Genomic DNA, 23,905 nt, shown 5'->3' on the forward strand with positions numbered 1-23,905 from the left:
CCCTCCGCAACTCGTTGCATGGGGTATAATAATACATGTTTTTATAATGTACTTGAATGATAACTTTGTACTCACTGATGACAATGCTCAGTATTAAAGATAACTTGTATAACCAGTGGAACATATTTCACAAACTAGGAACTTATTTCATCAGTTAATGAAAAAATCTCACTAACCCAGAACTTATTTCACCAGGAAAATTGTGGAACATATTTTATAGAGATGGAACAAATTATATAGAAATCATCTGTGAAAAAAGTTCTCCAAGAATATATTTCCTGTGATATTTATTCCACTGGAACTTTTTTCACGGGAACAAATTTTGGCTCACAACCACACTATCAAACCTGCCAACTTTTCAAAATCTCCATGGGGGATTTTAAGCGCATGAGGAACTTATGATCCTCTTTTTTTGTCATAAGTGTTTTAAATCTACTACTATAATGTCTGAATGATTTATATACCCTTTTAACTCATTTAAATGCTTGTTTTGAGGTGTTCAGTTTATAAAATAAAGAATTTCAAAATTCAGGTCAACATCACTCATGGGGGATATCCCCCATAAATCAGGATATTTAGCAGGTCTGCACTATACAGATTTACACCAAATAAATTCACAACATTCTTTGTATTATATACACCCTAATAAGCATTCTCATGTTTAGGTGTATATAATTTACACCATGATATTAGGGTAAATGCTTTATAATAGCTTTCAATAACTAAGGAGGGGGGTCTTTCAGCAATTTAACCTTACTTCATGGTAAATGCAGCATATCTATTTTATTTCATCAAACGGCATCTCGGTGTAAATTAACTTGCAAAACAGTAATAGTATGAAACTTTATAAAAACTAGGATACAGAACATTGAAATCGTAACATACTATATAAACTCTCAATACAGTACTATGAAGTCACAACATACCATATTAACTTACAATACAGAACAATGAAGTCACAACATACCATATAAACTTGCAATACCAAACCATACCTGCCAACCCTCCCGTTTTGAGCAGGAGTCTCCCACGCAAACGACAAAATTCCGGAAATCTCCCGCACCGGAGTATAGAATCTCCCGTTTTTGGATATTTTGACCTGGAATAACCCGCGTTCATAATTCTCTGGCTTTTTCATTACTTTCAATAGAAATAAATAAACAATTGGTGATCATTTGAAAACTTTGGTCAGTAGTTTTTATGTTCGATATACATGTATAAGTAATCGAAATTCAGTTCTGCTATGTCAACTCCAAAATAGATAGAGCTCTTTGTCTAGACCAAGCGGCAGTGTAAAAAAGAAGAAATAGATAACTGCAAATCGAAATGTCAAGCAGACTTGAATGAAAGATTTTCAATTTTTACAAACAAGTTCACTTGGCAATGAATCTTTTTGAACATCATGTTCAATCAACTTTTCAATTTCTTCTGGTGGTCTGTACGATGTTTGTAAGCATGCTTAGTGTGAGACACACAACAAAATCAAAATATGGAATGTTATGAGTAATGAGACTCTGAGGTATTGAACTAGAGGCTCTCAAGAGCCTGTGTCGCTCACCTGTATTTACTGATGCTTTGGAAATCATGTAAAATAAGATTAAAATCATAATTAATAGTATTAGATATTAGATATTATAATGATATCTAAGATAATAACAAAAAACTGCAAAATTTTTGTAAAATTACTAACTCAGGGGCAGCAACCCAACAACGGGTTGTTGGATTCGTCTGAAAATTTCAGGGCAGATAAATCTAAATCTGATGAACATTTTTGCCACCTGTCAGATTTGCTCTAAATGCTTTAGTTTCAGAGATATAAACCAAAAACTGCATTTTACCCCTATGTTCTATTTTTAACCAAGTCGGCCATGATGGTTGGAAGGCGGGGTCATCGGACAAATTTTTTAAACTAGATACCCTAATAATGATTATGGCCAAGTATGGTTAAATTTGTCTCAGTAGTTTCAGAGAAGAAGATTTTTGTAAAAGATTACAAAAATTTACAAAAAATTGACTATTAAGGGCAATAACTCCTAAAGGGGTCGACTGACAATTTTGGTCATGATGACTTATTTGTAGATCTTACTTTGCTGAACATTATTGCTGTTTACAGTTTATCTCTATCTATAATAATATTCAAGATAATAACCAAAAACTGCAAAATTTCCTTAAAATTACCAATTCAGGCGCAGCAACCCAACAACAGGTTGTCAGATTTGTCTGAAAATTTCAGGGCAGATAGATCATGACCTGATAATCAGTTTTACCTTGTCAGATTTACTCTAAATGCTTTGGTTTCAGAGATATAAGCCAAAATCTACATTTTATCCCTATGTTCTATTTTAAGCCATAACAGCCATCTTGGTTGGTTGGCGGGGTCATCGGACACATTTTTTAAACTAGATACCCTAATGATGATTGTGGCCAAGTTTGGTTAAATTTGGCCTAGTGGTTTCAGAGGAGAAGATTTTTGTAAAAAGCTAACGACGACAACGACGACGGACGACGGACGCCAAGTGATGAGAAAAGCTCACTTGGGCCAGGTGAGCTAAAAAGGCAAAACAAAAAACACCTTGTATAGATTATAACCATGTATTGAAGAAATAAAGTATATTTGTTAACTCTTATTGGTGTTTTGTAGATGAATACGTAAACAGGTCATATATTTAACTTAAAAATGTTGTTTGTGCAAAATCTCCGCCTCAGCTGACATAGCTGAGAGGAAGATCTCCCTCTTTGAAGGTTTCAGGGGTTGGCAGGTATGCACAACATACCATATTAACTTACTGTACCGAAATATGAAGTCACACCATACCATCTAAACTTACTATACAGTACAATGAAGTCACAACATACCATAAAAACTTGCAATACCAAACTATGAAGTCAAAGCATACCATATTAACTTACTATACAGTACAATGAAGTCACAACATACCATATAAACTTGCAATATAGAACTATGAAGTCACACCATACCATATTAACTTACTATACAGTACCATGAAGTCACAACATACCATATAAACTTGCAATATAGAGCTATGAAGTCACACCATACCATATAATCTTACTATACAGTACAATGAAGTCACAACATACCATATAAACTTGCAATACCGAACTATGAAGTCACACCATACCATATTAACTTACTTTGTACTATACAGTACAATGAAGTCACAACATACCATATAAATTTGCAAAATAGAACTATGAAGTCACACCATACAATATTAACTTACTATACAGTACAATGAAGTCACAACATACCATATAAACTTGCAATATAGAACTATGAAGTCACACCATACCATATAATCTTACAATACAGAACTAAAAAGTCACAACACACCATATAATTTTACAATACAAAACTATGAAGTCACACCATACCATATAACCTTACAATACAGAACTATGAAGTCACACCATACCATAAAATTTTACAATACAGAACTATGAAGTCACACCATACCATATAATCTTACAATACAGAACTATGAAGTCACACCATACCATAAAATTTTACAATACAGAACTATGAAGTCACAACATACCATCTAAACTTACAATATAGAACTATGAAGTCACACCATACATATAATCTTACAATACAGAACTATGAAGCCACAACATACCGTATAATCTTACAATACAGAACTATGAAGTCACAATATACCATAAAATCTTACAATACAGAACTATGAAGTCACAACATACCATAAAACCTTACAATACAGAACTATGAAGTCACACCATACCATATAATCTTACAATACAGAACTATGAAGTCACACCATACCACAAAATCTTACAATACAGAACTATGAAGTCACAACATAGCACAAAATCTTACAATACAGAACTATGAAGTCACACCATACCATATAATCTTACAATACAGAACTAAAAAGTCACAACACACCATATAATCTTACAATTCAGAACTATGAAGTCACTACATACCATAAACTGTTAACACAGAGATATGTCTCCCCTATTTGTTATTTTGATAATGCATATGTTGAAATTAAAATAGCAATATTTTAACATTTTAGTTATGCAAATATTCAAAATCAATGAACTATTACTAAAGGTACAGGGCTAAACAATCTCCATGGAAATGAGATGTGCCAATGCTAATACAACTGCATACCAAATACCATTGACTTTTCATAAGTCGTTCCCTTTAAACAAACCTAAACACAAACATTAACTTGTAAACTATGTAAAAGTTTCAAAGTCAATGACCCATAATGAGAGGGTGGGGTTATATAATCTCCATGGAAATGAAACTTGCCAATGCCAATACATTTGCATACCAAATATCATTGACTTAACATTAATCGTTAATCTTAAACTGACCTAGTCACAAAATAATACATGAAAACTAAGCAAAAGTTTCAAAGTCATTAGAGCATGACTGAGGGGGCGGGACCAAATAATTTCCATGTTAATGAGATGTGCCAATGCTAATACAACTGCATACCAAATATCATTGACCTACCACTAGTGGTTCAACATAAACTAGACCTAATCACAAACTAATACATTGTTGATGCCGCCGCCAGAAACAGCATACCTATGTCTCGCTTTTTTGACTCCGTCAAGGCGAGACAATAAAACCTTACAATAGAGAACTATGAAGTCACACCATAGCATATAATCTTACAATACAGAACTATAAAATCACACCATACCATAAAATCTTACAGTAGAGAACTATGAAGTCACACCATACCATAAAATCTTACAATACAGAACTATGAAGTCACAATATACCATAAAATCTTACAATACAGAACTATGAAGTCACAACATACCATATAATCTTACAATACAGAACTATGAAGTCACAACATACATATAATCTTACAATACAGAACTATGAAGTCACAACATACCATAAAATCTTACAATATAGAACTATGAAGTCACACCATACCATATAATCTTACAATACAGAACTATGAAGTCACACCATACCATAAAATCTTAAAATACAAAACATACAGAACTATGAAGTCACACCATACCATAAAATCTTACAATACAGAGCTATGAAATCACAATATACCATAAAATCTTACAATACAGAACTGTGAAGTCACAACATACCATATAATCTTACAATACAGAACTATGATACAGTAGTACAACTTACCATATGGTTCTGGGACAAATCCACTGACAGAACAACCTCCAGAGATTAACTGTGGTGGTGCAGGAGTAACAGGTCCAACAGAACCTACTAATTTTTTGCAGACAAATCCTATTTGTTGGTTGCAATTGTCATCATTCCAGTTCCCTATTAAAACCATTTTAAAACTGCATAATCTGCTAATTCACTTTACCCTTATCATTTCTCACTATTAAAAGCTGTTTGAATTTTTTAACAAACCTTAAGAAAGATGTATGCAAAAAAAAATATGAATATATACAATATGAATTAAACAAATGTACTAATTTTTGTGATTCATTTCTTTGCTTCCTGTTTGTGGGGGGCATTAGCTATGATTGAGACAAAAAATAAATAAATGGTGAATGTGTCCCCATGGACACAGATGATGTCCCCGTTTGCATACAACATTATAAATGGACATAACTCAAGAATAAAAGTGACGCTACCCAAATTTGTACTTGATCTGAGTTTTAAGGTAATAAGTATTATGTATAGGTTTCATAATGTTTGGTTGGGGCAAACTTAAGTTACAGAACGGAAACTAAAAATTTGGCAATTTTTCGATTTATAAAGGGGCATAACTCGATAATGATTAAAGTGACATTACCAAAATTCAACTTGATCTGCGTTTTGTGGGAAAAAGCATTGTGTATAAGTTTCATAACATTTGGTTGAGGCAACTTAAGTTAGAGAATGGAAACTAAAAATTTTGCATTTTTTTCCATTAATAAAGGGGCATAACTCGAAAATGGTTAAAGTGACCCCACCAAAATTCAAACTTGATCTTTATTTTGTGGTAATAAGCATAATGTATATGTTTCATAAAATTTGGTTGAGGTAAACTTAAGTAAGGGAACGGAAACTAAAAATTTTGCAATTTTTCCATTCATGAAGGGGCATAACTCTAGAACGGTTAGAGTGACGCTACCAAAATTCAATCTTGATCTGTATTTTGTGGTAATTAGCATTGTGTATAATTTTCATAACATTTGGTTGAGGCAAACTTAAGTTAGAGAACAGAAACTAAAAATTTTGTAATTTTTCAATTTATAAAGGAGCATAACTCTAGAATATTTAGAGTGATGCTACCAAAATTCAAACTTGATCTGTATTTGGTGGTAATAAGCATTGTGTATAAGTTTCATAACATTTGGTTGAGGCAAACTTAAGTTAGAAAATGGAAACTAAAAAGTTTTCAATTTTTCCATTTATAAAGGGGCATAACTCTAGAACAGTTAGAGTAATGCTACCAAAATTCAATCTAGATCTGTGTTATGTGGTAATAAGTATTGTGTATAAGTTTCATAACATTTGGTTGAGGCAAACTTAAGTTAGAGAACGGAAACTAAACATTTTGTAATTTTTCCATATATAAAGGGGCATAACTCTAGACCGGTTAGAGTGATGCTACCAAAATTCAAACTTGATCTGTATTTGGTGGTAATAAGCATTGTGTATAAGTTTCATAACATTTGGTTGAGGCAAACTTAAATTAGAGAACGGAAACTAAAAATTTAGCATTTTTTCCATTTATAAAGGGGCATAACTCTAGAACAGTTAAAGTGACACTACCAAACTTCAAATTTGATCTGTGTTTTGTGGTAATAAGAATTGTGTATAAGTTTCATAACATTTGGTTGAGGCAAACTCAAGTTAGAGAACGGAAACCAATTTTGGGATGTACGTACAGACGGACAAGGGTAAAACTTAATGCCCCCTCCGCTACGGCGGGGGCATAAATATATTATCTTTTTGTTATTCAATTTTTAAAAAAAAGTGAAATATTGAATGATTTCTCTATTAGCAGAATTAAAAATTTAGAAACTATGTCCTTTATCAATCAAATCTAGAAAAAAAACTGATAAAAAAATTTCAGTACATATCTATCTTCCTTAGCATATACTAACCATTATAGGAAAGCATTCCTGCACACCTTTCACCTCCAAATGCATCATTGGGTTCGTTTCCACTCCAGCTATCAAAATCAAGTATAGAGCCATCACTCCACCTATAAATAGATTCTCAAATAATATATTTTCTTTTGTAAACTGTAGGATTCTCATTTCAACATTTTCAGTGTTTCAAAAAAGTAAAATTTACCCACAAAAAATTTTATATAAGGTTGTTTACAATGGATCTGTTTCTTTTTTTCTTCTTATTTTCAAATGATATAAACATGTTATAAATAATAAATCAGGCTGGTTTTAAAGGGGGAAAACCTATTTCTGTAGTCTTTATGTAGCTTTCTTTATGTTTTCGCTGAACTAGTATACATTATTGTTTAGGGCCAGCTCGCTTCAGGGTACAGGATTTTATCGCTGCGTTGAATTGCGTTCATTGGCGTCTGTTTTTTGCTCTTTGGTCGGGTTGTTGTCTCTTGGACACATTCTCTGTATCCATTCTCTATTCTAGATTCATTTGCAAGTCTTATCTGGATTAATAAAATTGTATGTGCAAGACACATTCTTAATGAGTTTTGTGATTTATACAAGTCAAAATACAATATTTTCATTTAATAATCTAGTTGAAATTTACTTACTTATATTTTCCAGGCTTTTCAAGTTCATTAAGACCAATCCAAAATTCATTTTGATTCAACTTAGAAATCTAAAAACAAGAAAAAAATTCTATTAATGAAGTGCATGTCAACGTTAAAATTTGCTAATTACCTAAAAACTTAAACCAGTCCTCTCAGATCAGCAACATCTTTCAAAATCTAACACCTTAAAATAAAACAATTTATTATAACAAAGAATAATTGAATAAAAATATACTGTTGCTTTCATGTGGCCACTTCAGTTCTCATCAAGAAAAGTATGTAATTTGAGGAAAATATTAATAAAATTGAGAACGGAAATGGGGAATATGTCAAAGAGACAACAACCCGACCAAAGAGCACACATTAGCCGAAGGCCACCAATGGGTCTTCAACGCAGCGAGAAAATCCCGCACCTGGAGGTGGTCCTCAGCTGGCGCCTAAATAAAATTGTGTACTAGTTCAGTGAAAATGGACGTCACCCTAATGGGGTATCCATCCATGACACAAAATCAGTACATGGACAGCAAAAAAACACACAAAAAGCAAAGAAACAGAACTTTTATTGCTGTTCTTCATCTCAAAGTCACAGTGAGGCCTTCAACATGGAGCAAAACAACTCTCAGCTCACGATTTCGGAATGACTCTGTACGATGTGACACCACCAAATCGGGCCCGATCAAAAAGAACAAACTGGAAAGTAGTACATTTTAAAAGAAAATTGTTCCTACGCATAGGTATAAATATCAAACTATGTAGAACATATTTTGGTAATTTAGGTATCAAATGAAAAGTGAAGGACTAATACAAAAATGTTTGAATGAATTCTAAATTTGAGGGCATATATGAGCTCAGATTAACAGGTTGAGGCTTTTGATATTGGATTTTCAGTACTTCCGACTGTTAAAAGGTGACAACTACTTCAAGCTATAAAAAAAAGCTTTATATTTAACTTACCATGCCTACTATAAGATTGTTTTCATCCCGAGCATGAATACTGGCCAAATTTGCTTTATTAGCGAAACAAAACTGTTGGGCTTGGTACCATGATAGTGATGAGTTAGTACCACTTGGGGGATTGGTCATATAGCATGCTCCATTGAACAACTCCCAGGAACCTGCGCCACACTGGGCAGCTACAATGGAAACAGTTTAGAGCTTTCACATTAATTATTATTTACAATATTGCTAACACAACTTGAACCAAAAAAATAATTCTACTATGACGTGTTTCTTTCGCTCTGTAAACAACAGTGTGATAAAATTCTCGATATATCTATACTTAGCAGAGACTCAGAGATGTGCATATTAATGGCTGTTACTATTTACCTCCCACGTAAATCCATATGTATCGTAACCTATGTGTAAACACTATGTGGATTTTGTTGTGTTCAAATTGAAATTGAAAAAGAAACTACAAAACCGTTATTCCTATTCTAATGTACAACAAAAAGGATTAATGCATAAGATCTTAAAAAATTTATAAAATCAAAATAAAATAAAATTCAGGGAAATTTCATGAATGATCTTGGCGCATTAACGTCATGTCAATACATGATGTCATACGAATGAAAAATCTCAAGCTGAAGATTATTGTGTTACGTGTACGCTCTAAATTCGGATAGTGTAAATTCAGAAATTATTGCAAGGTTTTTATAAATGCGAATAACGCGACTACTTGAGTATCGCATTAATAACTAGAGGTTCTCAAGAGCCTGTGTTGCTCACCTGACTCTACTTTGGTTTTAGAAATCATGTAAAGATAGATAAAAATCATAACAGATACCCAAATAATGATTGAGGCCAAATTTGGATTAATATTGGTCCCGTTATTTAATAAAATATCCTGGTGGCCATCTTGAACAGTAAATCGGCAACAAAGTAGCAACACTTCGTCAGCACTTCATAAGGAACATTCATGCCATGTTTGGTTTCATTCCATTCAGTGGTACTCTAAAAGAAGACATTTGTATGTATTTCCCATAGGGTCCTATGTTAAACTAAGCCCCCTCCCCCTAGCGGCCATCTTGGATGATGGATCGGCTACAAAGTAACAACACTTGGTCAGCATCTCATAAGGAACATTCATGCCATGTTTGGTTTCATTCCATTCAGTGGTTCTCTAAAAGAAGACATTTTTATGTATTTCCCATAGGTCCTATGTTAAACTAAGTCCCCCGCTGTCGGCCATCTTGGATGATGGACCGACTGCAAAGTAACAACACTTAGTCAGCACTTCATAAGGAACATTCATACCATGTTTGGTTTAATTCCATTCAGTGGTTCTCTAAAAGAAGACATTTGTATGTATTTCTCATAGGGTCCTATGTTAAACTAAGTCCCCCGCTGGTGGCCATCTTGGATGATGGATCGGCTACAAAGTAATTACACTTGGTCAGCATCTCATAAGGAACATTCATGCCATGATTGGTTTCATTCCATTCAGTGGTTCTCTAAAAGAAGACATTTGTATGTATTTCCCATAGGTCCTATGTTAAACTAAGTCCCCCACTGTCGGCCATCTTGGATGATGGACCGACTGCAAAGTAACAACACTTGGTCAGCACCTCATAAGGAACATTCATGCCATGTTTGGTTTCATTCCATTCAGTGGTTCTCTAAAAGAAGACATTTGTATGTATTTCCCATAGGGTCCTATGTTAAACTAAGTCCCCCGCTGGCGGCCATCTTGGATGATGGATTGACTGCAAAGTAACAACACTTGATCAACGCCTCATAAGGAACATTCATACCATGTTTGGTTCCATTCCATTCAGTGGTTCTCTAAAAGAAGACATTTGTATGTATTTCCCATAGGGTCCTATGTTAAACTAAGTCCCCCGCTGGTGGCCATCTTGGATGATGGACCGACTGCAAAGTAACAACACTTGGTCAGCATCTCATAAGGAACATTCATGCCATGTTTGGTTCCATTCCATTCAGTGGTTCTCTAAAAGAAGACATTTTTATGTATTTCCCATAGGGTCCTATGTTAAACTAAGTCCCCCGCTGGCGGCCATCTTGGATGATGGATCGGCTACAAAGTAACAACACTTGGTCAGCACCACATAAGGAACATTCATGCCATGTTTGGTTTAATTCCATTCAGTGGTTCTCTAAAAGAAGACATTTGTATGTATTTCCCATAGGGTCCTATATTAAACTATGTTCCCCGATGGAGGCCATCTTGGATGATGGATCGGCTACAAAGTAACAACACATAGTCAGCATCTCATAAGGAATATTCATGCCATGTTTGGTTTCATTCCATTCAGTGGTTCTCTAAAAGAAGTCATTTGTATGCATTTCCCATAGGGTCCTATGTTAAACTAAGTCCCCTGCTTGCGGCCATCTTGGATGATGGATCGGCTACAAAGTAACAACACTTGGTCAGCACCTCATAAGGAACATTCATGCCATGTTTGGTTTCATTCCATTCAGTGGTTCTCTAGAAGAAGTTCAAAATGTAAAAAGTTAACGCCGACGCCGGACGACGCCGGACGCCAAGTGATGAGAAAAGCTCACTTGGCCCTTCGGGCCAGGTGAGCTAAAAACTCGCATTCTGATATCAAATACATACATCTGTATGTAGCTTTTCCAAAATTTGCAATAGTTAAACTCGCATTTTTGTAAATTTTTCAAAAATTGCAATAATAAATGCACCCAATAATTTCTGAATTTACAGTAATATCACATTAAAATTGAGTTTTGAGGTAGGCGTTGTTTCATTTTCTATTCTATTGCATCTTTCGCACATTCATGGATTTTGCATCAACATGGCGGCTCACTCCTTAGTTAGGACGTGTTAACTGTGGATTTGACAGTAAATAGTAGCCAACAAAAAAAAAATGTTTAGATTAAGAATTAAAAGGATTGAACACATTTTTTTTAGTGGTAATTTAGGAAATAATTGATGCAAGCCATAGATTTGTTTGAAATTTGTAGCTTTTATCTTACAGGGGGTAAAATAGAACAGCCATACACACGGCAATCTTACCTTCGCTTCAGTTTTTCAATTATTGTATTTGTCCTATTAGAATCGAAATAATTCATGCAAGTCAAAGATTTGTTAATATTTTCACATGGCCTGGACCACTATCGCTCGAGATAAAATTCTAATATAAAGACCCAGGCCATGTGAAAATTTCCAACAAATCTATGGCTTGCATGAATTATCTCTTAAAAGTTTTTCTCTTATTTGTTTACGTCTTTTTTCTTAAAATAAATGTGGTTTCATATACTAATCACTGAAATCCATATTCTGGACTATGTTCATACTACAATTTGTCTCTGGTGGACAGTTGTCTCATTGGAAATCAAACCAAATCTTCTTATTTTTATAATCATAATTTAAGTCATCAATATGTTGCCATCACCATTGCATAAATGATTTAAATGATGATACTGTAGTGACATTATGGTTAATCTATAATCAACAACTTACATGTTACACCAGTCACTGGAGCAGCTGTAGTTAGAAGTGTAGTTCCTGAAAAGTAATAAAATTACATTGAAATTATAAATTAGAGGTGATGTAATGCCTTAATGCACTTCACTTAGTTGTGATCATAACATTAATCATTTGACACTGTTCAAAATGATATATTGCATCACTAACAATGTCCAATAATCTAATACTGAGGGGCCTGATGAGGGGGTCTCATCACGATTCACGAGTTGATTTTTTTGTCAATCACGATTCACAGAAAATAAATTTCCATGATCACGGATCACGAAAATATAAAAAAAAAATAAATCTGTAGAAAAACGGATCACGATAGCGAAAATGCGCCGATAACGAAGAATGAAAATAACCCATCAGGCCCCTCAATACTTATTTAAATAATATTATTTAATTTTTTTTTGTTCATAAGAAAATCTAATATATTTCTCTTTTTTGAACTTATAAAATAAAATGTTAAAGACACAATCATATCTCTCTGTATCTTGCTGTTTGTACATTTTTCGGCTGTTTCTACTGCCTATGCCTAAATATATAAGGATGTCATATACAATGCAGTTATGTTATGTTCCCATGTCTATCCATGTCAATTTATCAATGAAATGGAGCTAAGTCATTCATATCAGAGCATTTTTGTACACGTAAAAGAATTTTTTTAACAACTCCATGTAATTTCATATTCTACCAAAAGAAATATATATTGTTTAGACAAATTGCTGATAAAAAGAATATAATGACATCTTATTTTTTCATACTGACCTAAACAGGCCTGCTGGATAGTCAGTATCTAAAACAAAAAATGTCATTATTCTATATGCACCTTTCATATACAGCTGATAAGGACACAATCTTACCTCTCTGTACCTTACAGATATAGTTGAGAGACAAAAAACAGTTATTGTCATTCCAAAGTCCTTTCTGTGTTGTATAGCCAACAATCTGTCCACAGTCTTCATTATTAAAATTATTAGGTTCATTAGGAGCCCAGGCTGTATAATCTACCCCTGATCCATCACTCCAAACATATCCTGTCTCATTAACACGATCATTCAGTCCAATCCAATAAGATGTGGAATCTCTTTAATGCAAAATAAAACTAAATTAAGCAAGATTTTACAATATCTTAAAGTCATATGAAACTTCAAATTTAAAAAAAAAATTGAATATGTTTTATACACTTGAATGGCTGAGTTTTACATTAAAACATGTGTACGTTAACTCTCTTGTAAAAGAAAATCCTTTATATTATCGAAATCTTCATTATTGTACTACTATTGAATTATTGTCTTCCTGTACACTAATTCACCAATATTTTCCCATATGCAATGACCTTAACTACGAGACCTCTCGTTAGAATTTCAGCCACCGCACAGCGCAAGTGCTAGGGGGAAACCATGATGAAAGAATGTAAACAAACATGCACTGGAAATAAATAGTAATAGCTATTCTAAAAGAACAAATTTAATACAACAAATCATTTAACAACTGTAAAGGAAAAGTTTAATTAATAAATGGGAAAACATGGAAAATATAAAATAAACTGTTGACACAGAGATATGTCTTGCCTGTCAGCATAAAATTCACAAAAAAAAAGATCTAATGGACAGCAACATTGCTTATTAATTCAAAGTAGCTGGACCATGATCTAGTGGTCAGGGCCTCTAAATGGTCAACAAACTGAGATGTATAGACAGTAAGGCAACTTTATACAGAATATCATTGATCTATCACAAGTAGTTCCAGATATCAATGATCTATCACAAGTAGTTTCTTAAGCAGAAAACTTAACAATTGTTGATGTTGTTGTCGTTGGAAAAGCAATCCCTATGTCTCGCTTTCCCAGACCCCTTGTCACAGGTGAGACAAAATTTATAATGTCTCTAACAATTCACATATTTGTTACATGTTCAAAGTGCTCTGTGTTGATTGTTTATCAATGTCACGATCAGGTAAACTTTGGCAACAAACTTGAAAGTTAATTAGCTTGCATTTAACAATCACTGAATGAAATATTATTTGTAGATAATATATTTGAAATTTATGAAAATCAATAGGGAGATTACATCAATAGCTATAAATAATTCACCAAAGTTTCATGAGAACTGCTGAAAGCATTTTCGAGTTATTGTCCAAAAACTGGAAAATTACCCCTTTTTTAATGAATAAAACCCCATAACTCAGAAATGTAAAATCTAAAATTTATAAAATTCTAAAGGGAGCTTACATCAACACATATAAACAATTCACCAAAGTTTCATTAGAACTGCTGAAAGCATTTTTTAGTTATTGTCTGAAAACTGGAAAATCACCCTTTTTTATGAATAAAACCCTGTAACTCAGAAACGTAAAATCTAAAATTTATAAAAATCAAAAGGGAGCTCATGTCAATAGATATAAACAATTCACCAAAATTTCTTGCTAGTTGGTGAAAGCATTCTTGAGTTATTGTCGGAAAACTGGAAAATCCCCCCTTTTTTAATGAATAAAACCCCAAAACTCAGAAACCGTAAATCTGAAATTAATAAAAAACGAAAGGGAGCTCACGTCAATAGATATAAACAATTCACCAAAGTTTCATGCATATTGGTTAAAGCTTTTTTGAGTTAATGTCCAACATGTTGACGACGGAAGGAAGGACGGACAGACGGTCAACGGTATACCATAATACGTCCCGTAAACGGGCGTATAAAAACGTGCATACAGGACTTAGTTCAGTGTATATGCATGCATTGGTTCAATAATTTTTATAATATAAAAATTACAAGAAACTCGTTTCATATGACTTTAAAATGCAATGATGAAAAAAGGTTTAAAAATTACAATTTTGGAAACAATAAAGATATCATTATGTTCTGACTATTATTAGTGTCAGGTAGAGGCTTTACTGGAAATCAACTTCTTTATTGAAAACAATTTTAAAATGCAAAAGAAAAAAACATGACTATACAAAAGGAAAATCAATATCACACATCTAAGGACAGATAACAAAAGAGAGAAAAAATTAAATGATAACTGAGACTACTATAACACAGAGATTGGTCACTTCCTGTACTGACCAGTCAAATTGTAATTAATAAGATGTCTATGATCAGGTGACGCGGAATGATTGACAAGAAGGCATCGATCCGCCATTGTTAAAAACGGAAGCAAAAATAATATCTAATTTTTTAACTAATGTGGCTGATTGAAGAGTGCTATATTAAGGTAAGTATGAAAATAAGATTTGAAATGTTCATAAATGTTCGTTTATAAGCACAATAAATAAAGTAAGTGCATTTATAGACTTGAATTTACTAATCAAACCTGAAAGTAACCGCGTGTTATAACTAGTAGTCTGTTAGACAAGGTCAATTTATATTGCTAATGAGTAAAATTCAGATGATTAATTTGTTTTCCGGAAAGCACATCTGCATTCTATAGTCATAATCCTATGCAGTGGTGTAAAGTTTGTAATTATATGAAATACCAATTTGTCTGCATTAAAGTTCCCCTGAAGTAGATGTATACCAGTCAAGGTGCATATTACAGAGCATGAGGTCTGATGGGTCAATTTGTATTGTTAGTGGGTTAAATTCAGATGTACAATTTGTTTTCCGAATAATATAACTGCATTCTTTAGACATAATCCTATGCAGTGATGTAAAGTTTGTAATTATATGAAATACCAATTTGCCTGCATTAGAGTTTCCCTGAAGTACATGTACACCAGTCAAGGTGCATACTACATAACATGAAGTCTGATAGGTCAATTTGTATTGTTAATGGAAAACAAGAGTGCACAAGCTGAAATGTCTCGCCTTCTTTACTAACCATTGATATTATGTTGATAGTCCTAAATAAAAGCTTTACTACCACTATTACATAAACTTAACATGATCCAAGAAAATGAAGTCAAGGTCATATAAACCAAACTAGAAATACTTGTACACCTTACAATCATTCAATACACTAAATATAGTTGACCTATTGCTTATAGTTTCTAAGAAACAGACTTAACCAAGAAAACTAAACATTAACCAATGAATCGTGAAAATGAGGTCAAGGTCAGAAGAACCATGCCAGGCAGTCATGAACAGCTTACAATCCTTCCATACAACAAATATAGTTGACCTATTGCTTATAGTTTAAGAAAAACAGATCGAAACACATAAACTTTACACTGAGCAATGAACCGTGAAAATGAGGTCAAGGTCAAATAAAACCTGCGAGACTGAAATATTTCCATACACCAAATATAGTTGACTTATAGCATATAGTATTAGAAAAAAGACCAAAACTTACCTATAACCACTGAACCATGAAAATGAGGTCAAGGTCAAATGACACCTGCCAGTTGGACATGTACACCTTACAGTCCTTCCATACGCCAAATATACTAGACCTATTGCTTATAGTATCTGAGATATGGTCTTGACCACGAAAACTTAACCTTGTTCACTGATCCATGAAATGAGTTCGAGGTCAAGTGAAAACTGTCTGACGGGCATGAGGACCTTGCAAGGTACGCACATACCAAATATATTTATCCTATTACTCATATTAAGAGAGAAATTAACGTTACAAAAAATCTTAACTTTTTTTTCAAGTAGTCACTGAACCATGAAAATGAGGTCAAGGACAATGGACATGTGACAGACGGAAACTTCGTAACATAAGGCATCTTTATGCAAAGCATGAAGCATCCAGGTCTTCCACCTTCTAAAATATAAAGCTTTTAAGAAATTAGTTAACGCCGCTGGATCACTATCTCTATGTCGAGCTTTCTGCGACAAAAGTCGCAGGCTCGACAAAAACGAAATCGGAAATTATTGAATCCTTTTTTTTCTTCAGTTTTTTAAAAGATCTGTTTAATTTGAAACAAAAAAAATCAAATAAATACTCGGATGACATTTTTATAATCATCAAGTGTTTAGGGTTTACTACGATAAAAGGGGCCTTCGTGTATCTTGGGCACACAGCTGTGAAATCAAAATTCATCTCGCATGCTTCTGAACCTACCTATTTTTACAGGTATAAAATAAAGGTTTACTACAATAAACGGAGCCTCTGTGTATCTTGGGCACCTAGCTGTGAAATCAAAAATTCATCTCGCATGCTTTTGAACCTACCTGTTTTTTTACAGGTATAAAATAAAGGTTTACTGCAATAAACGGAGCCTTTGTGTATCTTGGGCAAACAAGCTGTGAAATTAAAATTCGTTTCCTATGCTTTTGAAACTACCTGTCTTTACACGTAAAATATTTGTATATTAGATACAATTAACTGACCTGAAGTAAAACAATGTAAGATTAATGAGATTAATCTGTACACATTCAGATCCATTCACATTTTCAAGAGTCGCATAGTTAAAAACTATTAATAATTAAAAAATAAATAAATGAATATGAATACTGATAACTGCAATGGATAGATTATTTTTTTTTTTATTCAATTTAATTTATTTTGTTTTGTTTTATTTCCTTTTAAAGAGAAAAATACCCGATACTGATTAGGTATAAAAGCAGGAACACTGACTATATGTCGTCTGCTATGGTTAAATACGAAACTGAAGTTCCTAGCTGTTCATACAAAACTATGTCAAAATAACGTAGTTAACTTTACCAGTCCAGTAGACACTGTTTTATTACGAAATCGCGAGTGACCAATCTCTGTGTTATAGTAGTCTCAGATTATAAGCAATTATCCACTTAAAACTACATGATAATTAGAATAATGAGAAACACAAACCCGATCAAATAAATGACATAGGTGATAGACAATACAACCGAAGGATAAGAGGAAATTTATATAACTTATCCACTTACATCAGTAAATTAGTCTTTACAAAGTTTAATTCATTCTGATCATGAATACTGAGTAAGTCACCACCCAGACCTCTACAGAAATCTCTTGATGCTTCCCAGCTTAATTTCTGTGCTGATGACGAGTATTTCTGAAATGTAAAGCATAGTTAAAAAGGGCCTTATAAAAATTTAAACTCACATAAACAAGAGCATTCGTACATACAGTAACTCATTAGTCTGCAATGGTAAAATAAGTGAGGATTACATAAAACATAATTTTATGTGGAGAAAGACAATTACCTCCTACTTCCTCTTTTTCTTAGCAACAATGATAGGCATGTAAGTGTTGATTTATATTCTAGTTTATGCATCAATACTGAATACCATGAGAAAAGTGAATGTGAAAAGGGAACATAGCTTTGGGATTTTTGCCCTACTAATATGCACTTCTTTATATACGGATGTTTCAATGTACATAGCTTCATGAACAGTTGATGAAAGAAGGACCTAGGTCCACAGAGTGCATACTAAAAAGTATAAACAAGTTGAACTGTATATATTGCTCACTAATGATCCCCCTGTGATAAAATTTTGTTAAACAGAAAGTTGATAAGCCATGAATGTGAAAACACACCACAGTAAAACATGCTCACATGAAGCTTGGTATGAAATTTCAAGAGGCTCTGATAAAGAGTTCCTTAAAATATGGATGTAAATTTCCTACATGACCATTGTGTGTAAGAACACATACCTACTGTGGATTCATTTTTATTCATGGTATACCAATTTTAAGAGTTTCTTGGGTCAGAGCAAACCACAAATTTAAGAATTCAACGAAGAATCATTCCAAGAAATGAGTATTCAGCCGGATGTTTATTTCCGGTTATGTTGTGCAATTCTAGAATTATGTGTCGACTTGCAATAAACATGGTAACATAAAACTTGTTCTTGAAATAAATTATGAAAATATTTTGGTTAGATAAATGAGGAAATCTGTAGAATATCATTGAGAATTTACTTTAGTTTTTTAAATTGATTAAAATAGTTCATCAGAAATAACTGCAAGTTGTTAATTACCGTGTCACAATTTGGTTAATTGGTGATTAAAAAATCAATAGGATTAAATACAGGATATTGGCCTTAGGTAATATAGTTTTTGACAGGAACATTAAATTTCACACCTTTATTCTGGACAGTTAACAAATTTTTATCAAATTGATAATTTACTTGCACAAGAACACATTGTGATGTACACTTGTAACCCATTTATTATAATCCTTTTATTCATTTATTGATACAAATAAAAAATTTTACAAATAAAATTCATAAACTGTTATCACAGAGATATGTCTCGCCTTTTTGTAATTTTGAAAATGCAAATGTTGAAATTAAAATAGCAATACTTTAACATGTAAGTTTCGCAAATATTCAAAGTCGATGAACCATGACTGAAGGTACAATGCTAAACAATCTCCATGGAATGAGATGTGCCAATGCTAATACAACTGTCTACCAAATACCATTGACTTATTATAAGTCGTTCCTTTAAACAAACCTAAACACAAACATTAACTTGTAAACTATGTAAAAGTTTCAAAGTCAATGACCAAGGATCCGGAAATTTTTCCAGACAATTTCGGTCATTTTGAGATGTTTGAAAAGTTGATGCCCCTTTTCAAATTGTCGATATCAACTTGACTATATTCATAGCATCAACGAACATGACGAACTTGTATTGCTGTTTCACCGCATTTACTAAGTAAATGTCTTACCATTACCATGAAGGACAGTTTAGGGAAGGCAACAGTCTAAAATTGAAATGATTTTAATGACCCAAAATGGTTAATTTCTCAGACATTGCTTACGTTTCTTTCGATTTGACAAAAGTTAAAACCGGAAGTTTGCGATATTTTAAAGTATGAATAATTCCGGATTCATTTCCGGGATTTGTTTTGTTTATCAAATTGACAGGAAATCACCTGCTTTTTTTATTTTATTACCTTTAAAAGTGTTTGAATATAACAGATAATAGTTGCACTCGTTTAATTTAGAATGAGATCAATTTGCATTTTACGATTAAATATTTTTGCTGAAGACAATTTCACGCATGCGTATTACACAGTAAATAAAGCGCATGTGTTAATACTCATGAAATAGTACTTTTTTCTACGTATCAAAATTTGGATTTAATATTTAAATCAGAATTGATGACTGTCTTTGATGAAAAGTAAATAAATAATGAATACACTTGTCAGGGAACTTTAATGTTTTAAAGATATTATTCTGAGCTTGTGATCACTGTCAGGTGTGAATATTAAAACCACAGGTAAAAAGTGATTAGCGATCATTAGCCAATGTTTCCCGGAGGCATTGATATAGATATTAAGAGGGCCCTCAGGATTATCAAACTACTGTAGTGGCAGTTTTATTACAGGAAAAGGATTATAAACAAAAACAAGTGATCAGAAATCCAAAATGGCGATTAAGAAATCCGATTTCAAACATTGAGTCAATGAATTGACCGAAATTACTTCTGTAAAAAAATAAAATTTGTCCTAAATCCCAATTACTCGTTTAGGACAAATAGTTTCATCTTAGGACATGACTGGCAAATATGACCGTTTCCGGACCCTTGTCAATGACCCATGATCAGGGGTTGGGCTATATAATCCCCATGGAAACGATACTTGCAAATGCCAATAAATTTGCATACCAAATATCATTGACTTAACATTAGCAGTTCATCTTAAACTGATCTAATCACAAACTAATACATGTAAACTAAGCAAAAGTTTCAAAGTAAATAAACCATGACTGAGGGGGCCGGGCCAAATATTCTCCATGGAAATGAGATGTGCTAATGCTTATACAACTGCATACCAAATATCATTGACCTACCACTAGTGGTTCACCATGAACTAGACCTAATCACAAACTAATACATTGTTGACGCAGCCATCGCCGGAAACAGCATACCTATGTCTCGCTTTTTGACTCCGTCAAGGCGAGACAAAAATCGTTCATTAAAATTAAATGAAAAAATTATTTCCAACATAAACTTAAAATTTAGAAAAAAAATAGCCTTTTACATGTTCATCAGACTTTATGCGATGAGTAAATGTTGTAGCATGCTTTACTTTATGAGATTGGACTGCAAACATCGTAAGCGTATTTCTTACTTTTGATAATTTTCTAATCACTGCTAATATGTCGTGATTAGGGAAAATAACTTTCAATCAGCTGTACATCGAAGGGCTTTGAATACCTATCTGCGAGGAATTATAAATTTTTTAAACAAAACAAACAAATAATCAGTTGCCTTTGTCCATTCTTACAATCAAGGTTTTAAATAAACATTTTAACCTAGAATGGCCAAGCGAGGATTTTGACAATTCAAACATTTTAAATGAATTTCTATCTTTTATTTTTTATTATTAAAACAGAGATCCACGAATTGACGTATCTAAATTTTTTTTTTATTTTTGAAACAGCAATCCACGAATTTACGTATCCCACAAAATGTCTTTTTTCTCTATCCACGAAAATTGATGCCACGAAAATAAATGAATCCACAGTATAAGTATTTTGTGAACTGGAAGATGATGAGCTATGAATGTCAAAATCCACAACACAGTGCCACTTTGTCTCATGAAGCTTGTTTCCCAATTGTGGGAAGGTCTGATTTGTAGATCCTAAGAAAAATGGAACAAAAATTTCATGGACAAGGCAAACAAATGTACACCAGCCTACACCCAATGTTCCCACACCATGTTTGGAGCAGGGGGTACAAATTTCTAAGTGCAAAAGGGCATTACCCTGGTATTTGTCAATGGACAATGACAATGATCAATTGATTTTGTTAAAGCATCTGAGAAACACAATTTCCATTTAGAATATGAATTTCATTAATAGCAAATTGTGTCCTTTATGAGCCTTCTCGTGCGGTTTTTGATTATGTGAATACTTGGCCGTTTTTATAGTGATTATTTGATTACAAGACCAAATATTTCATGATTATTTGATTATTTGATAATCTAGGACTGTATTTTTAATTATTTGATTATCTTGTTTAAAAAAATAATTTATGATTATGTGATTATATTGGCAAAAAATTTGTGATTATGTGAATACTTGGACACCCCCATGAGGGGCCTCCTTTATGGTAAAGTTAAAAGAAGTTTAGAACTCTTTTAGTTTTTGGAGGTCTGTTCTGAATTTATAATTGCAATAACCTGAGGGAATTGCACCTCTCTGTGGTAAAAAATATGTAATATATTGCCATTTGAACAAAAATTAAATGCTTTCTCAGATGTACACATCTCTTCCTTTCAAAAATAATGTATGTACCAATAATAAAGAGTATACCTTATAACAGTAAGATGAATACTGGTTCCAACCAGTAGGACAGGGTACATTGGGTGGAATTGTTGATGGGGCCGCAGTGAATCCTGTCCTTGGTGTTTCACAAATGTAGTTGTGTAGCTCAGTACACTGCTTATTTCCCCATAATCCAATTGGGTGAGTTGTTCTCATGGCAACACAAGTATTCTTTTCATTCCCTGAAGTAAATAGTTTAGTTTTTTGCATTTCAATGCAAATCAATTACTGCTTTAAATATTAAGACAATTACATTTATCAAATTATCAAATTTTTAAATATTAATACATTTACAGATCTGAATATGAATGAGGGGTATATTTGGAAATCATGGTTATGCTCCAGAGGTTGAAGTGCATTATATCTGATATGATATAGTTGATTATAATATTCATATTTTCTTCCTAATGTTTTTAGATTTTTTAACCAATTTTGAACATTTGACTTGTAATAATTTTGAATATCTACAGTTTTCATAAAACAAGTCAATTTTTGCACAAGCATTTCTGAAAATATGGAATACACATATTTCACATTGCCTGGAAACAAATCAGAAAAAACCTGTCAGAGATATTACCTGTATGTGTGTTGTCCCAAAATGTAAAGTAGTCTGTTTGCCCTTGTACCCAACTGTAAGTCCCTGGAGTCGATTTATCTGTTAGTCCAATCCAAAAGACGTCTGTTCTGGTGTCTATGTAACTGGCTAGGAAAGACTGAACATACCTGGCAAATTAAATATAATGTACCCTATAACTATTTCAAGATTTCAATAACCAAATGATATAAGGAGTTTTTGTAATTTCAAAAGATCTTTAAACTTAAATTTCAAAGCATTCCTGCAAGGGAAATGCTATACTTTCCCATAAAAGTTTGTATAATCATTACTGAGTTCTGAAAGATGGTTGCTTTTATCTCTAAGAAATATGAACAAGGTATAATCCCAAATTAACACAAAAAGGTCTATATAAGTAACACAATTTGGGGGTCGGCAGCCATTATTCTCACTAACTAAAAAATGGAGCAAATCAGTACAACTCACCTGAAGGAGTAAGCTTATATAAAAATTAAAACTTTTGAGAGTCAAGTTTTAAATTTGTGACTTGACTTTTATGTCAGGCCATGAAAAATCTGGTTTTCAGATAGTGACTTAAAAAATTCAATGGGAGAGGGAGGGAGGGTATTTAATATTGGTATTCATGCATATCTAAAATATCAACCAGTATTTTTACAGTCTACATAGATTGTTGTATAAAAAATAAGATAACAAGTCAAAGGACAACACCATGACAAAAGGAAAAGATAAAAAGACACACAATAGCAAAGATTGGTAGATTGGTAGATACGTCACTAATTAGTAATGAGTATTCATTTATCAGTCACATGACCGCACCTCATGCAAACAAATCGGTTATAACAATGGCATCCACTCAAGATTTTATGAAAATAAATTTAACTGATGAAGATATTAATCGAGCAAAAATACATTTAAATGATTTGAAACTGTGGAAATATCCAACTGAAGAGATGGAATTAGTGACGTGGTATTAAAACTTTGGAAAACA

General features: G+C 33.0%; 1 protein-coding gene across 1 annotated transcript in view; it reads right to left on the reverse strand.

The window, feature by feature from the left end:
- LOC127728566 (macrophage mannose receptor 1-like) overlaps positions 1 to 23,905 on the reverse strand; it is a 121,824-nt gene that overhangs the window by 21,397 nt on the left and 76,522 nt on the right. The window contains exons 25-33 of the mRNA XM_052236033.1: positions 22,921 to 23,066; positions 22,332 to 22,525; positions 17,988 to 18,115; positions 13,038 to 13,261; positions 12,166 to 12,210; positions 8,679 to 8,857; positions 7,725 to 7,792; positions 7,093 to 7,193; positions 5,168 to 5,311 (exon numbers count right to left, since the gene is read on the reverse strand). Of these exons, the coding sequence (XP_052091993.1) occupies positions 5,168 to 5,311; positions 7,093 to 7,193; positions 7,725 to 7,792; positions 8,679 to 8,857; positions 12,166 to 12,210; positions 13,038 to 13,261; positions 17,988 to 18,115; positions 22,332 to 22,525; positions 22,921 to 23,066 (1,229 nt within the window). The remainder of the gene's footprint in view (positions 1 to 5,167; positions 5,312 to 7,092; positions 7,194 to 7,724; positions 7,793 to 8,678; positions 8,858 to 12,165; positions 12,211 to 13,037; positions 13,262 to 17,987; positions 18,116 to 22,331; positions 22,526 to 22,920; positions 23,067 to 23,905) is intronic.

The sequence above is a fragment of the Mytilus californianus genome, unplaced genomic scaffold, assembly GCF_021869535.1.
Source record: "Mytilus californianus isolate M0D057914Y unplaced genomic scaffold, xbMytCali1.0.p SCAF_2, whole genome shotgun sequence".
NCBI classification, from domain to species: domain Eukaryota; kingdom Metazoa; phylum Mollusca; class Bivalvia; order Mytilida; family Mytilidae; genus Mytilus; species Mytilus californianus.